The sequence below is a fragment of the Phocoena sinus genome, chromosome 8 (assembly GCF_008692025.1).
Source record: "Phocoena sinus isolate mPhoSin1 chromosome 8, mPhoSin1.pri, whole genome shotgun sequence".
In the NCBI taxonomy this organism is placed as follows: domain Eukaryota; kingdom Metazoa; phylum Chordata; class Mammalia; order Artiodactyla; family Phocoenidae; genus Phocoena; species Phocoena sinus.
In genome coordinates this window covers 54118872-54137580 of record NC_045770.1, presented here as the reverse complement: position 1 = coordinate 54137580, position 18709 = coordinate 54118872, and the positions used below count along the sequence as shown (strand labels likewise).

The 18709-nt window shown below is 36.1% G+C and overlaps 1 protein-coding gene across 3 annotated transcripts in view; it reads right to left on the bottom strand.

The window, feature by feature from the left end:
- The window catches only part of NARS2 (asparaginyl-tRNA synthetase 2, mitochondrial), a 147034-nt gene that overhangs the window by 76031 nt on the left and 52294 nt on the right, over positions 1–18709 (bottom strand). For all 3 annotated transcript variants that reach the window (XR_004351024.1, XM_032639503.1, XM_032639505.1), the window contains one exon: positions 6085–6179. Coding sequence is in view for 2 of the 3 variants with exons in the window: in XM_032639503.1 (XP_032495394.1) it covers positions 6085–6179 (95 nt within the window). In the remaining variant the exon portion in view is untranslated. The remainder of the gene's footprint in view (positions 1–6084; positions 6180–18709) is intronic.

The following is an 18709-nucleotide window of genomic DNA, read 5'->3' as shown; positions in this document are numbered from 1 at the left end:
TTTTATTACATGACATTTCTTAAGTGTAAGTTTTTCAATTTAGGACATGTCTAATTCTTTCAGAATGAACACCTAACTTACACCCCACTATTTATAGGCAAAATGTAATGAAAACACTTAGCTTTCTCTTATTTAAAAAACATATTTATAGCTCTATCTGATGAGAGGGCTTAGAAGCAATAATCCCCCAGTAGCAGCAAGATACCCAGTGACTAAGTCCTGGTTTCTAAATACCATTTTCCAATAAAAGGAACTAGGGCTCCTTGGAGAAATGGATGATTCTAAGGCTAGGGTAAGGAAAACAAAAAAATAAGCTTGGGATAACTGCCAAAACATGGAAGCAACCAAGATGTCCTTCCGTAGATGAATAGATGAATAAACCAAGGTACTTCCAGATAATGAAATACTATTCAGTGATAAAAAGACATGAGTTATCACAGTAAACAGGACAGCATGGTAGTGGCACAAAAACAGAAATACAGATCAATGAAACAGGATAGGAAGCCCAGAGATAAACCCACACACATATGATCACCTTATCTTTGATAAAGGAGGCAAGAGTATAAGACAGCCTCTTCAATAAGTGGTGCTGGGAAAACTGGACAGCTACATGTAAAAGAATGAAATTAGATCACTCCCTAACACACCACACACAAAAATAAACTCAAAATGGATTAAAGACCTAAACGTACGGCCAGACACTATCAAACTCTTAGAGGAAAACATAGGCAGAACACTCTATGACATAAATCACAGCAAGATCCTTTTTGACCCACCTCCTAGAGAAATGGAAATAAAAACAAAAATAAACAAATCGGACCTAATGAAACTGAAAAGCTTTTGCACAGCAAGGGAAACCATAAAAAAGATGAAAAGACAACCCTCAGAATGGAAGAAAATATTTGCAAATGAAACAACTAACAAAGGATTAATCTCCAAAATATACAAGCAGCTCATGCAGCTCAATATCAAAAAGCAAACAACCCAATCCAAAAACGAGCAGAAGACCTAAATAGACATTTCTCCAAAGAAGATATACGAATTGCCAACAAACACATGAAAAGATGTTCAACGTCACTAATCATTAGAGAAATGCAAATCAAAACTACAGTGAGGTATCACCTCACACCAGTCAGAATGGCCACCATCAAAAAATCTACAAACAGGGCTTCCCTGGTGGCGCAGTGGTTGAGAGTCCGCCTGCCGATGCAGGGAACACGGGTTCGTGCCCCGGTCCGGGAAGATCCCACATGCCGCAGAGCGGCTAGGCCCACGAGCCATGGCCGCTGAGCCTGCGCTCTGCAACGGGAGAGGCCACAACAGTGAGAGGCCCGCGTACTGGACAAAAAAAAAAAATCTACAAACAATGAATGCTGGAGAGGGTGTGGAAAAAGGGGAACCCCCTTGCACTGTTGGTAGGAATGTAAATTGATACAGCCACTATGGAGAACAGTATGGAGGTTCCTTAAAAAACTAAAATTAGAACTATCATATGACCCAGCAATCCCAATACTGGGCATATACCCTGAGAAAATCATAATTCAGAGTCATGTACCACAATGTTCACTGCAGCACTATTTACAATAGCCAGGACATGGAAGCAACCTAAGTGTCCATCGACAGATGAATGGATAAAGAAGATGTGGCACATATATACAATGGAATATTACTCAGCCATAAGGAGAAATGAAATTGAGTTATTTGTAGTGAGGTGGATGGACCTAGAGTGTGTCATACAGAGTGAAGTCAGAAAGAGAAAAACAAATACACTATGCTAACACATATATATGGAATCTAAAAAAAACCAAAAAGGTTCTCATGAACCTAGGGGCAGGACAGGAATAAAGACATAGATGTAGAGAATGGACTTGAGGACATGGGGAGGGGGAAGGGTAAGTTGAGACAAAGTGAGAGAATGGCATGGACATATATACACTACCAAATGTAAAACAGATGGCTAGTGGGAAGCTGCTGCATTGCACAGGGAGATCAGCTCGTTGCTTTGTGACCACCTAGAGGGGCTGGATAGGGAGGGTGGGAGGGAGACACAAGAGGGAGGGAATATGGGGATATACGTATGCACAGAGCTGATTCACTTTGTTATACAGCAGAAACTAACAGAACACTGTAAAGCAATTATACTCCAACAAAGATGTTAAAAAAAGAAAAAAAAAAGACGAGCTATCAAGCCATTTAAAGATATGAAGGAAACTTAAATGCCTATTACTAAGTGAAAGAAACCAATCTGAAAAGGCTGCATATTGTATGATTCCAACTATATGACATTCTGGAAAATGCAAAGCTTTGGAGACAGTAAAAAGATTGCCAGGGGTTAGGAGGGAGGGAGGGATGCATAGGAGGAACACAGAGGATTTATAGAGCAGTGAAACTATTCTGTATGACATCATTTGACCAAATCTATAGAACATACACTACCAAGAGTGAACCCTAAGTAAACGATGTACTGCGTCAGTGTAGGTTCATCAATCACAAAAAGATGAAACAAACTAACAAACAAATCTGGGGTATCTTATAGTGCCAGAAAATAAGGAAGTACTCAAAAGACAAAAGGATAGGGGCATGTGAAAGGTATACAAGAATTAATCTGAAAGAATTCCCAACAACTAAAGCAATCTGAGCAACAAAGTAAATAGCACAGCATTGAAATATAACCCAAACCATAAAATATACATCAGTCCATCCTGATATAAACGATGACATAAATAAACAAATAAGAGCAAAGAGACATAAATCATCCATACAGAAGAATTCCAAATACTCCCCCCTTCAGGAGATGAAGCATAATTCCATCTCCCACTTCCCAACCCTTCACTCCTACCTCCAGTGAAGGTGGGTGTACTTAATAACTCACTTCCAAAGAATAAACTGGAGAAAGGGAAAAACAGTACATTTTCAGTGGAGAAACTTGGCAAAGACTACCTCACCCAAGTAATGAAGGTTAATAGCACCATATGGATATCAAGTCCCCCCGACATGATATGACAAGAAGAGCACTTCACCTCTGTGGTATTTTTTCTAACCCTCCCTAAAACTTCAGAAAAATACAGATTGACATACTTTCTGCAAGTCATAAAAAACAAGGAAAGACTGAGAAACTGTTACAGACTACATGAGACTAGGGAAACATGACAACTAAATGCAATGTGGTACCCTACAGTGGATCCTGGAAAAAGGAAGAAGCCATTGATGGAACACCAGTGAAATCCAAATAAACTCTGGAATTTAGTTAATTGTAATGTACTAACATTTGGTTCTTAGTTTTGACAAATGTACCACGGTAACGTAAGATGTTAACAACAGGGGAAACTGAGTGAGAGGTATCTAAGAAGTCTGCACGATTTTTCCAACTTTTCTACATTTAAAAATTATTCAAAAATAGAAAGTTTATTTTAAAAACAGCAAAATTAAACTTTAAAATGGAGCCATAGGGCTTCCCTGGTGGCGCAGTGGTTAAGAATCTGCCTGCCAATGTAGGGGACACAGGTTCGAGCCCTGGTCCGGGAAGATCCCACATGCTGCAGAGCAACTAAACCCGTGCGCCACAGCTACTGAGCCTGTGCTCTAGAGTCCGCGAGCCACAACAACTGAGCCCACGTGCCACAACTACTGAAGCCTGTGCACCTAGAGCCCGTGCTCCTCAACAAAAGAAGCCGCCGCAATGAGAAGCCCGTGCATCGCTACGACGAGTAGCCCCCGCTCACCGCAACTAGAGAAAGCTCGCGCACAGCAACGAAGACTCAACGCAGCCAAAAAGAATAAACAAATAAAATAAATAAAATGGAGCCATAAACCCACTAAACCAACATAGATATCCTTTTGGAAAATGTTAACCTTCTAAATTTAACTACCATTTACTCCATTTTAAAAGTCTGTTAAATAAAATTTAGAAAAACTAAATTTAGACAAATTTAGTCTTCTTTAGAAAGAAGACTAACAATTTCTTACTGGAGATTAAATCATGTATTAATCTGAAACATGATGTACTGTATATTAATAGTACTAGAACTATGCATATTAAACTAGGAACATTTGATTGACACAGAAATACTTCATAACACATTAAAAATATAAAACCTCATATTCTGCCAATATAAGCTTCTGTCAAGTTTCACTGTACATTGTGTTCTTTGGTTCACTGCACTCTACTGGTAAAGAGGGAACATATTTAAGCCACTAGTGATATTATAACCAAGAAACTTGGTAAATTTATACCTTTCCCATATTATGACACTCCTGAGGGGAATATATGTTGTCTCTAACTTTACAGATAAAAGAAATAAATAATGAAAGGCTGTTAAGAAAGGTTATCCAAAACTTGGATTAAGCTAAAAGGTAGACAGAACATCCTTCCAATGTAATGTGGGGACACAGATCCACTCCAAGGTTATTTAACTACCCTACCTAGGGGAATGAACTTTGCTCCATTATTCTATTTACTATCAAACTAAATACCCTAGATTACGTAAAGTTACATGTTCACTTATAGATTTTTGTCCAGTAGAGTTGCAAATCATTTCTGTCATGTAGAAGAGAAAATTCCAAAGGTTAGGGTTTATCGGTCTGTGGGACATTAACCAGTTCATAACTAACTTAGCAATCTTATTCTGAAATTCTTTGATTAAACTGCGTATGAATCCACAGCTCCCCAAATAGTCTTTGAACTAGCCTTTACTATTTTCTTCAGTAATTACTGAATTGAATAAATATTTTATACTTCTATGAATCATGTTTTTACTTTTTTTAAATTATACTTTGACATGCATAAGGAACTTTCCATGACATGCTTCACATGGCCTTTCCCACATACAGCTCTGCAAATCCTACAGTCTCACAGGGCTATTGTGATTATAGTTTTTCTGCACCGTATTCTGATAATGTTGTAAATTATTTGGTTATTGGAATTATCAAATAATATCTTTGTCAAAGGTAAATCTAAGTAAAGTATATATTATTTTCAAGACCCTCTTTACTCCACCATTGACACTCTCCATCTTGCCAGTAAAGTCTGTAAAAAAATAAACATGAACACTATTCTATTTCCCCTGTTTTTCCACCCTGTGCATTTTTAAAACAATGGGAAATACAAGATTCCCTGTTTTTACTGGAGCCATTTCCTGAAGAGATTTTTAAGTCTCAAGCTCTGTATGAGAAAACAAAGATATTTACATCTTCGTAGGAGACTCATTACTTGCTGAGTCGGCATTAAGAAATTACCCACAAAATCAGAGAATATAAGATTTAGACAGGACTTTAAAGATTTTCCTGTCCAATCTCCAAAAGGAAAGAAATAGGGCAAAAAAGGATATAGTGATTTCCAGAGGTCTGAGAGTGGCTAAAATTAATGTGATCTGACTTTCTAATACTTTCTAAATGGGCACACAATCTCCCATGATGACTTGTGGGTTAATTTTCTTTCTTTAAACAAATTATTAAAAAAATATTTTTTCTTCCATTTGTTCCAGGTACCTGTCTATAATTTCTAGGTGTAAATTATAACTGCCTTTACTTTCATAAACATGATAATTACCTTATATTTTGATTATGTGCTTTGAGATTTAAGCAAAGAAAGATTAGTAAAAAGAAAAAAAAAAAAAAAGGGGCTTCCCTGGTGGCGCAGTGGTTGGGAGTCCGCCTGCCGATGCGGGGGACACGGGTTCGTGCCCCGGTCTGGGGGGATCCCACATGCCGCGGAGCGGCTGGGCCCGTGAGCCATGGCCGCTGAGCCTGCGCGTCCGGAGCCTGTCCTCCGCAACGGGAGAGGCCGCAACAGTGAGAGGCCCGCGTAACGAATAAAAAAAAAAAAAAAAAAAAAAACCCACAACTTCATATTTCCAGTGTTACATTCTTCATCAAAAACCAAAGTCTAGACTAATGTGATTATTTTAGATAGAAATTTGGATATTGTCAAATTTGTCAATCTAAATGTACTTTTAGTGAATTGAAGTGGACTAATCACAAACATGAATTACAATTTTTAGGTTTGAGCATCAGGAAAGAAAACATTATTACACTCTCACCCAACCAACATCAGCAGTCCATTAAAGCAAAAGAGAAACTCTGTACCCTGACATCACTTCTAGATGAAGTTGTCCTGAGACAGTTAAGAAAACAGGAACATTGAAGAAATTCTCCTCAGGTACCTTTATTTTGCTTGAAGGCTGCAAAAGAAAACACAAGCCATAAAAACCTATTATTACATGTTTTGCTCTGCTTTTCATATTCACGTTTGTGCCACAACTAAAAAATCATATGCTATTAAACATATATGAGGACAGGTTCATTCTTATGGGAAAAAAAGGCAGCTTTCAGTATACACTTAAAAGAGAAAATTCCTGCTTGGAAAGTGCTAAGTTCAAGGAAGTTTGCTCCATATTTTTCAAAATATATAACAACCAAAGAACAAACTATTTTTGTCACAAAATATACTCCTTCCTAAAAACTGATTTTGATTGAGGGGCAAGCTGAAGCAAGAAATTATGAATTAGAAGTTTTAAATGTGAGGCATTACATAGTCTTTTAAAATTCTGACCCATGACTGAGATTTAATTTTAAGGGAATAGCCTCTAAAACATGTCTTGTCATATTATTATTAAATTATTAATAATAACGCTTTTAATACAGATTTTTATAAACACATTATAAACTTTTAAACACGTTAATTTCACTTATTCTTCCCGACAACTAGGAGATAAAGCAGGACCATATCTTTAAAAGATATGATGAACATTTAGATTTAAAGATTTTTATGAACTTACAGTATAGATAGAGTGATTATTCCATTTGAAACTGACAGGAAATACGTCAGCCAACACTTATTAACAGTTAAGATAAAAAAATTATTTGGAGATCAAACATAATTTAAATAGTATAATTAAGAAAGCTTCTAGATCAAGTTATGACCATTATATCCATTTGGGGGAAGGAAGCTAATTTACCTACTCTTGTATTTCAAATTGTGATCTGAAAATGTCTTTGTGTAATGGTGCACTAAAACAAGTGCTGCAAAGGCAACAAAGCCAATATAAAATTTTCAATACAGGATGTAAGACTCCTTTTAAGAGACTTAGTACCAACTACTGAATTATAGAAACACATGAAATGAAGATATCTTATTTAATTCCATTGGTTGTTCTAAAAATATTGCATATCATGTATGGTTATGCGTGTGTATGAATACGAAATCTAGTGTAAAATTACCAACTGAAATCATTCATTTATTTTGTAATTGCCTATTATTTTTAAAACTTACTTTTACCTGGTCCTAAATGTCCTATTATTGCTTTATAAAAATCATCTTTGAAACCCACTATCACTTAAAGGATATTGTTTCCAAGGACTTAAATACTCAATACTAAAATATTCGACTTATGTTAGGATTTCAAAATAAAAGACATGTTCTCTGATATTTCTTTACTATTTACTAAATAATTATATTTCAAATCAGGCCCAGCACATTTATAAGAATATTATACTTTCCTTCTTTTCCTCACCTCTTTAGTCTATAATTTGTATTGGTGTTTTATCCTGACTTCTCTAAAAGTGATTTCTCTCATCTCCTGCACATATAAAAAGTCTAATATTTAGGACTTGATTTTAGTATCTCATTATTAGCATTTGTACAAAATGATGTCTGAGCTTCTTATATCTCTTAAATCCAACTTATTTAAAGCTAAAAACATATCACTACTTCATTATGCCTTCCAATGTCATATGTAAGCATTTAAATACTGAAATTCATACTACTTTTTAATAAATTACTTCCTTTCAGTTCTCCTTTATATTACAGTGAATGCATTACAGTGACTTTAAAAACTTCTGTATGTATTAAGTTATATTACCTATATATTTTATTTCAGGATATTAAAGGGACATTATAAATTATTTTTTAAAAAAGTAATTGCTGGGGACTTCCCTAGTGGTCCAGTGGTTAAGACTTCACCTCCCAAGGCAGGAGGTGCACGTTCGATCCCTGATCAGGGAGCTAAGATACCTGGCGGCAAAAAAAACAAAACATAAAAACAGAAGCAATATTGTAACAAATTCAATAAAGACTTTAAAAATCGACCACATCAAAAAAAAAAATCTTACAATGGTGGGATAGGTAGCTCCAAAGGCCTATCCCTCTACAGAAAAAATGAAAATAATGAGTAAAAACTATAAGCATCAAAGGTTTAAAGTCACCAAACAAATGCTGAATCAAGAAAGAGGAAACTTAAAAATGGTAAACTCCACCTAACAATAGCAGACTGCACACTCTTTTCAAGTGCACATGGACACTGTCCAAGATCAACCATATGCGAGAACATAACAAGTCTCAACAAATCAGATAAATTACCTTTTTTGAACATAATGGGATGGAACTAGAAATGTAAACTGGTGCAGTTACTTGGGAAAAGAGTTTGGTGGTTCTTTAAAAAGATTAACAAGAATTATTATATATACAACATACAAATTCTACCTCCAGGTATATGTCTAAAAGAATTACAACCAAGTATTCAAACAACAATGCATTAAAAGGACTGTACACCATCCTTCATCCCAGGGATTCATCCCAGGGATGCAAGGATTTTTCAATATCATAAATCAATCAATGTGATACATCACATGAACAAACTGAATAAAAACTATACAATCATCTCAATAGATACAGAAAAAGCTTTTGATAAAATTCAATATCCAAAAAAACTCTTCAGAAAGTGAGCACAGAGGGAACATACCTCAACATAATAAAGGCCACATACAACAAACCCACAGCTAACATCATACTCAACAGCGAAAAGCTGAAAGAACTTGCTCTAAGATCAGGAACAAGACAAGGATGCCCACTCTCGCCACTTTTATTCAACATAGTTTTGGAAGTCCTAGCCACAACAACCAGAGAAGAAAAAGAAACAAAAGGAATCCAAATTGGAAAAGAAGAAGTAAAACTGTCACTGTCTGCAATGACATGATGCTATACATAGAAAAGCCTAACACGCTACCAGAAAACTACCAGAGCTCATCAATGAATTTGGTAAAGTTGTTGAATAAAAATTAATATACAGAAATCTGTTCCATTTCTATACACTAACGAAGAAAGACAGGAAAGAGAAATTAAGGAAAAATCCCATTTACCATCATATCAAAAAGAACAAAATACCTGCGAATAAACCTGTCTAAGGAGACAAAAGACCTTTACTCTGAAAACTGATGAAAGAAGACACTGATGAAAGACACTGATGAAAGAAATCGAAGATGACATAAACAGATGGACACATATACCATGTTCTTGGATTGCAAGAATCAATATTGTGAAAATGACTATACTACCCAAAGCAATCTACAGATTCAATGCAATCCCTATCAAACTACCAATGGCATTCTTCACAGAATTAGAACAAAAAATCTTACAACTTGTATGGAAACACGAAAGACCCCAAATAGTCAAAACAATCTTGAGAAAGAAAAATGGAACTGGAGGAATCAGGCTCCCCGACTTCAAACTATACCACAAAGCTACAGTAATCAAGACAGTATGGTACTGGCACAAAAACAGAAATATAGATCAATGGTACAGGATAGAATGCCTAGAGATAAACCCATGCACATATGGGCACCTAATTTATGACAAAGGAGGCAAGAACATACAATGGAGAAAAGACAGGCTCTTCAATAAGTGGTGCTGGGAAAACTGGACAGCTACATGTAAAAGAATGAAATCAGAACACTCCCTAACACCATACACAAAAATAAACTCAAAATGGATTAAAGACCTAAATGTAAGGCCAGACACTATAAAACTCTTAGAGGCAAACATAGGCAGAACACTCTATGACATAAATCACAAAAAGATCCTTTTGACCCACCTCCTAGAGAAATGGAAATAAAAACAAAAATAAACAAATGGGACCTAATGAAACTGAAAAGCTTTTGCACAGCAAAGGAAACCATAAAAAAGATGAAAAGACAACCCTCAGAATGGAAGAAAAGATTTGCAAACAAAACAACTGACCAAGGATTAATCTCCAAAATATACTAGCAACTCATGCAGCTCAATATCAAAAAGCAAACAATCTAGTTAAAAAATGGGCAGAAGACCTAAATAGACATTTCACCAAGGAACACATACAGATGGCCAAGAGGCACATGAAAAGATGTTCAACATCACTAATTATTAGAGAAATGCAAATCGAAACTACAAGGTATCACCTCACACCAGTCAGAATGGCCATTATCAAAAAATCTAGAATCAATAAAAGCTAGAAAGGGTGTGGTGAAAAGGGAAGCCACCTGCACTGTTGGTGGGAATGTAAATTGATACAACCACTATGGAAAACAGTATGGAGGTTCCTTTAAAAACTAAAAATACAACTATCATATGACCCAGTAATCCCACTACTGGGCATATACCCTGAGAAAACCATAATTCAAAAAGAGACACGTACCACATGTTCATTACAGCACTATTTACAATAGCCAGGACATGGAAGCAACCTAAATGTCCATCGACTGATGAATGGATACAGAAGATGTGGTATATACATACACAATGGAATTTTACTCAGCCACAGAAAAGAATGAAATAATGCCATTGACAGCAACATGGATGGACCTAGAGATTATCATATTAAGTGAAGTAAGTCAGAAAGACAAATATCATATGACATCACTTATATGTGGAATCTAAAAAAGTGATATGAATGAAGTTACCTACAAAACAGAAATAGACTCAGACATAGAAAACAAACTTAAGGTTACCAAAGGGGAAAGGGCAGGGAGGGATAAATTGAAGTGTGGGATTAACATATACACACTACTATGTATAAACAGATAAACAACAAGGACCTACTGTTTAGCATGGGGAACTATATTCAATGTCTTGTAAGAACTTATAATGGAAAAGAATTTGGAAAATAATATACATAAATATAAAATGAATCACTGTTCTGTACATCTGAAGCTAACACAAGATTGTAAATTAACTATACTTCAATTTAAAAAATGGTTATAAAAATTTTAAAACTCCAAGTATTCAAATAGATACTTGTACATTAATGTTCATAACAGCACTATTCACAACAGACAAAGGTGGAAACATGGATAAGTGGATAAGCAAAATGTAGTGTATATAAACAATGAAATACTATTTAGCCATAAGATGGAATGAAGTACCTATATATGCTAAAACACGGATAAACCTTGAAAACACTACGCTAAGTAAAAGAAAGACATAAAAGGCTACATATTGTATGATCCCATTTATATGAAATATCTAGAGTAGGTAAATCCATGGAGACTAATCGGTGAGAGCAATGGTCTGGGGAGAAGGGTAAATGGGAAGTGATACTTAATGGGCATGGGGTTTTCCTTGAGATAATGAAAATGTTTTGGAACTTAATAGGGGTGGTAGTTGTATAACACTGTAAATGTAGTAAATGCCACTGAAATATACCCTTTAAAATGGTTAATTTTATGTTGCATGAACGTCACCTCAATTTTTTTTAAAAGCATACATAAACAAGTAATTATTAGACATGACAGGGTCAAAAATTACTAACATGGGATTGCAAATTTAAGATTTACAATCTTAAATACTTCCATTAGTAATGAAGAAAGAATAAAAATATATGAATTAAGTATCCAACTTTGTGACTTTGCCAGTGGGAATGGATTTCTTTAAAAAAGATTCTCAAATTGCAACATTAAAGTTAAGAATTTCTATTTAATAAAGGAATATATAGGCAATTAAACAGAACAACATATTGTATTATGGATAAAATATTTTCAGCTTCTAGAACTGACAAGTGATTAATGGACAGAAAATATAAGGACCTCCTGTGAAGAAAACAAGAAAGAGAAAATAAGCTGCTCCCCAACTGGGCAATGGATATGAAAAGCAGATTTACAGAAAAGAAAATTCAAGAGGTTAAGATGTATGAAGAAACACTCAACTATGAATTAGAGAAACACAAATTAAAACAAGGCATTTTAAGAAGAATTCATTGCATACATCCGACTGACAAAGATTAGAAAGTTGTATAATATCAAGTGTAGAGGTAGATTCAGGATGTGGTAGGCAGATTTCTAAGATGTGTCCCAAGATTCTCAGCCCCTGGTTTATTCAACCACTAAGCCAGGTACTGATGTGAAAGGATTTTGAAAATTTAATTAAAGTTCCAAATCAGATGGCCTCAGGAGTTGGAGATTCTCTGGGTGTTCTTGACCTAATCACGTGAGCCCTTTAAAAGTAGAAAGTTTTCTACAGCTGGCTGCAGAACAGTAAGTCAGTAATTTGAAGCATGAGAAGGATGTGACATGCTGTTGCTGGCTTGAAGATGGAGGAAGACACAGGGAAAGGTGCTTAGAGCAGTCTCTAGAAGCTGAGAGCAATCTGGCCAGCAGCCAGCAGCAAAATGGGAACTTCAGTCCTACAACCAAAAAGAACTGAATTCTACTGAGAGCAAGAATGTGTTTGGAAGAGAACCTCAAGTTCCGGATGAAAACATAGAAAGCTTAGCTGACACACTGGTTTTGGGCTTGTGAGACCCTGAGATCCTAGCCACGCCATTCTGTACTATTGAACTATAGAGCTGTGAACTAATAAAGAGGTGTTGTTTTAAGTCACTAAGTTACAAATCTATAGAAAACTACTTCATAGGAAAACAGGAACCCTCAGGTAATGTCAATATAGTCTATACTGGCACTGCTATTCTGGATAACATAGTGAAATTCAGAATGTATATACCCTATGACCAAGGAATTCCACTCCTGGATATCCATTCTAAAGAAATTTTCACACAAGTCTCTTAGGGAATATGTATAAGACTATGTATTGCAGTATTTTTTTTTTCTGGGTGTAACTGAGAATTGGAAACAACCTAAGGGTCTATTACTAGAAAGGGTAAGTGAATTGTAGCAGACAAATATCAATGAATATTCTGCAGCAATGACAAGCAACAAATAGATGTACCTATAGCAACATGGACAGATTTCAAAACAAAGAGTTAAATGGAAAAAAGTAGGAAACAAAGTAAGATACATATTATCATTAATGTAAATTTAAAATATACATAAAAGATCACTCATATTTTATGAGGCTATATACATAATAAAAGATATATCAAAGATATTAAAGTGAGTGCCTCCAAGAGAATATGAGGAATGGAAGTGGGGATTAGGATAAAGAGGAAAAATTAAAACAAGAAAGGAGTTATGCTGGATGGCGTTTTGTCAGCTTGGCATTACTACTCCCACCTAAACTGAGGACTGTGTTTCCTAGAATCCCCTTTCCTGCATGGTTCCAGGTTTCAGTTGGCCATCTACTGTTGGAGAGGAATGTGCATAACATTTGAGAAGAGAAAATGAAACTGAAGTCATTAATCTCAGAAGACTGTGGCAGTCTGACACAGTGACACACTCACCGTGGTGCCTGGTGATCTCTAATGTCTAGCTTGTCTCCTTACTACTGACCAACAGTAGCTCTATGATAACCACCAAGTGCTGGACTGCAGTTACTACAGAGTGGACTGTGATAGATTAATTGCATTAATGGCTCCAATTTGTCACACTTCTCTATATCAGCACCCCTTGGCATATCATACGCTAACCCTGAGCTTGGCCATGTGACTTGTTTTGGTCAATGGCATGGTAACAAAATTGACAAAAATAGTGGCTTGAAAACATGCTTATGAAGTTCACATTCTTTCTTGGACCTATGCCACCAAAGAGATCACACCCTGATTAGCATGATGGAGGAATTTGAGAGACATGTGGAGAAGAGATGGGTCATCCCACATGAGGCCATCCTAGACTGCCCAGCTCCCAGTCAATCCATCAGCTGACTAAGCCAAACCCAGATCAGAACCACTCAGATGACCTGTAGACTCACAGGAAAGAATAAATGGTTTTGTTACAGTGAGAGGATACAAGGGCCTATAACAACAGTGTGCCGTGAATGAAAATTATGTTAAACTAAACTCTGTATTCCTAAGGTTAAAAAAATACACATTCAGACACACATACTTCTACAAAAACAACCATAGCCAATATGCACTTAGCACTTACTCTGTGCCATGTACTGTGCTAAGGAGTTTACAAGCAATCCAATGAAGTAAGTACTAGTATCCCCACTTACAGAGAAGGAAACAGACACAGAGGTTAATAACTTAACTTGCCTAGTATGACAAAGAACATGAACCAAGGTGGTTGGGCTCCAGAATCTCTATTCTTTTTTTTTTTTTGCGGTACGCGGGCCTCTCACTGTTGTGGCCTCTCCCATTGCGGAGCACAGGCTCCGGATGCGCGGGCTCAGCGGCCATGGCCCACGGGCCCAGCCGCTCCGCGGCACGTGGGATCTTCCCAGACCGGGGCACGAACCAGTGTCCCCTGCATCGGCAGGCGGACTCTCAACCACTGAGCCACCAGGGAAGCCCAGAAGAATCTCTATTCTTAACCACACATTATTTCCAGGAGTCATAAGAAATACTTAACAATGGTTGATTCTGGGGAAGGAAACTAGATTACCGGGAAACAAGGTATGATGGAATCCTTCTGCACTTTGATTTTTAAAAATTTTTTTTAAAGATTTTTTTTGATGTGCACCATTTTTAAAGTCTTTATTGAATTCGTTACAATATTGCTTCTGTTTTATGTTTTGGTTTTTTGGCCAGAAGGCACGTGGATCTTAGCTCCCTAACCAGGGATCGAACCTGCACCCCCTGAATTGGAAGGCGAAGTCTTAACCACTGGACTGCCAGGGAATTCCGTTCTGCACTTTTAAGTTGGTACCTTTTGAACAGTAAACTACATTACCTGTTCAAAAAATAAATTTAAAATAGCATATTTGTTAAGAGGGACTTGGAGGTATTACCAGCAAGTACTCAGAATAAAAAGTATACTGGTTTTATTCCCTGTGTATTCTTTTTTTTTTATTTTTAAAGAAGATGTTGGGGGTAGGAGTTTTATTAATTCATTTATTTACTTTTGCTGTGTTGGGTCTTCGTTTCTGTGCGAGGGCTTTCTCTAGTTGTGGCAAGCGGGGGCCACTCTTCATTGCAGTGCGCGGGCCTCTCACTATGGCGGCCTCTCTTGTTGTGGAGCACAGGCTCCAGACGCGCAGGCTCAGTAGTTGTGGCTCATGGGCCTAGTTGCTCTGCGGCATGTGGGATCCTCCCAGACCAGGGCTTGAACCCGTGTCCCCTGCATTAGCAGGCAGATTCCCAACCACTGCACCACCAGGGAAGCCCCCCTGTGTATTCTTGATCTCATAAATACTAACGATTTAATCTTTTGTCCTATAGTGGTGTGGATTACTCTGGTCAGCACCAATTGGAAAATCAAAAAGCCAAGAACAAAGTATGGAACAAAGTCAAATACCAGGAAAAATATAGGTGGTTAGTAAAGTCTAACACTGCTCTATTTATAATGAAAATAGTTGGGGCAGGCCAGAAGAAGAGAAGGCCAAACAATATTGAGTTCTTCGAGTAGGAATTGAGTTTATACATGTTGATATGCTAAGCACCTAGCAAAGTGCCAGAGACAAGTAATTGCTCCATAAATGCTTGTTGACCAAAAGAGTGATGTCAACTGTGAGTGAGGGGATCAGCAATGAGAAGAAGCACAAGGAACCATAAAAGCTTCTAGCAAAGTGTCATGGCATTGCTGGTCTAAAAGGTATCTTTAGTGCACATTTAGTGTCATGTTTGTTTTCAAACAAAGGTACTGATAAGCAGGTACTATTACAGAAATAAATTATTTCCTATATTAACTTTTTAAACTATAATGCTTATAAATAATTCTCCATTACTTTTCTAGCACACCTGGAAATAGGTGTTTTCTGTGGTTTTTCTTTAGTATCACCATCAGTTGAACACTGACAAGTATTCTAAACAACACAAAAGGGAGAGAATGTATTTTCAATACAGTATATAATTGTAAGTTTAAAGTAGCTTAGAGGAAATTTTTCATTTTCTTCAGAAATGTAAACTGTGTGACCACTATGATTCTATCTTCCTCCTATCCACTCCCACTCACAAACACATAATTTGTAGATATCCTATATAATCAAATACCATTTTTGACTAAATATAAAAGACATCTATCCTCTTCCTACCTTCCCAACAGCAAATCCCTAATTCTGACATCCATCAAACAGAAAGATTTAGAAAAGATGATGAGATAGTATCATCAATATAATCTTCTGATCACTGAAAAAAATAGCTCTTCAACATCAACTTTTTCACCTTTCTCAAGACTGTGCCTCACTTAGTTCCTAAGGAGGCATCTCTCCATATACTCTCTCATACACCTTTCTGCTCCCTAACAAATCTCTAGTTACCTCTGGGACAGCTTCATTTCCTTCCCTCTTTATGCTTGCAAGTCTTAAAATGATCCAAACACACATCAAGCACTGTGAGAGTCACAAGTAAAAATTAAACATAATACTAAAAAATGCTATGTTTTATTTATTTTTAAAAGTTCCTGAAGCAAAACACTGAGCTGGGTGATGGCATTTGGTTGTTTATAGTATTATTCTCTGTGCTTTCCTGTATGTTTAAAGTTACAAAAAAACACAGATCAGTATTTCCAGCTCTTAAAAATGTACAGCATATTATTGTGTGATTCCCACAAGTGTCAATACTTTTCATTCTCCTATTTTCTTCAAGCATAAAATATTTTACTTTATTCAGGTTCACTGTTTTTGTTCTAATTACTAGAGTGTTCTGTAAGTTTACATTAATAGTTGTAGTATTTTTATCTATATGATGCATTAAAGAGTCTCATGGCTGTGCTGTGAATATAATTATTATATATTTCTGTAAGGGAAAAAGAGTGCCAAGATCCCAAATAACCAACTTAAAAATAAACTATCCAAGTCTCTGATTATATTTCTGCTACACCTTAAAGAAAAAAGATAACTAAATTAAGCTAAACATAATTAAAGAAATAAAATAAAAATTCAAGTGTTTCATGCACTGTCAAAAAACCCGTAATGACAAAAATCGGTAAGCCTGAGGCAAGTAATGAGATACCAAAATATTCTGGTTGGTTTATGTTAAAAAATATTTTACATAATAAATGAAAGCTCTAATTCCAAAAATCTATTTCACTGTATAGTACTTTAAAAAACGTTTTTATATCCTATTTTTCTCAAATCAGAGAAAATACTAAAGGGCTTTACGAAACACTAAAGAAATATGTTGAAGATGGGGTAAGAGTAAGATGAAAAATTACCACAGCATTATTATCCTGATATTCCTTGGGAAAAAACGTATATTCACACATAGTAATCAAACTGGCAAAAATTAAAGACAAAGAAAAATTACTGAAAGCAGCAAGGGAAAAATGACAAATAACATACAAGGGAACTCCCATAAGGTTATTATCTGATTTCTCAGCAGAAACACTACAAGCCAGAAGAGAGTAGCATGATATACTTAAAGTGATGAAAGGGAAGAACGTACAACCAAGATTACTCTACCCAGCAAGGATCTCATTCAGATTCCATGGAGAAATCAAAAGCTTTACAGATAAGCAAAAAGCTAAGAGAATTCAGCACCACCAAACCAGCTCTACAACAAATGCTGAAGGAACTTCTCTAAGTGGGAAACACAACAGAAGAAAAGGACCTACAAAAACAAACCCAAAACAATTAAGAAAATGGTCATAGGAACATACATATCAATAATTACCTTAAATGTGAATGGATTAAATGCTCCAACCAAAAGACACAGGCTTGCTGAATGGATACAAAAACAAGACCCATATATATGCTGGCTACAAGAGACCCACTTCAGATCTAGGAACACATACAGACTGAAAGTAAGGGGATGGAAAAAGATAGTCATGCAAATGGAAATCAAAAGAAAGCTGGAGTAGCAATACTCATATCAGATAAAAAAAGACTTTAAAATAAAGAATGTTACAAGAGACAAGGAAGGACACTACATAATGATCAAGGGATCAATCCAAGAAGAAGATATAACAATTATAAATATATATGCACCCAATACAGGAGCACCTCAATACATACGGCAACTGCTAACAGCTCTAAAAGAGGAAATCGACAGTAACACAATAATCGTGAGGGACTTTAACACCTCACTTACACGAATGGACAGATCATCCAAACAGAAAATTAATAAGGAAACACAAGCTTTAAATGATACAATAGACCAGATAGATTTAATTGATATTTATAGGACATTCCATCCAAAAACAGCAGATTACACTTTCTTCTCAAGTGTGCACGGAACATTCTCCAGGATAGATCACATCTTGGGTCACAAATCAAGCCTCAGTCAATTTAAGAAAATTGAAATCATATCAAGCATCTTTTCTGACCACAACGCTATGAGTTTAGAAATGAATTACAGGGAAAAAAACATAAAAAACACAAACACATGGAGGCTAAACAATACGTTACTAAATAACCAAGAGATCACTGAAGAAATCAAAGAGGAAATCAAAAAATACCTAGAGACAAATGACAATGAAAACACGACAATCCAAAACCTATGGGATGCGGCAAAAGCAGTTCTAAGAGGGAAGTTTATAGCTATACAAGCTTACATCAAGAAACAAGAAAAATCCCAAATAAACAATCTAACCTTACACCTAAAGGAACTAGAGAAAGAACAAACAAAACCCAAAGTTAGCAGAAAGAAAGAAAGAAAGAAAGAAAGAAAGAAAGATCAGAACAGAAATAAAT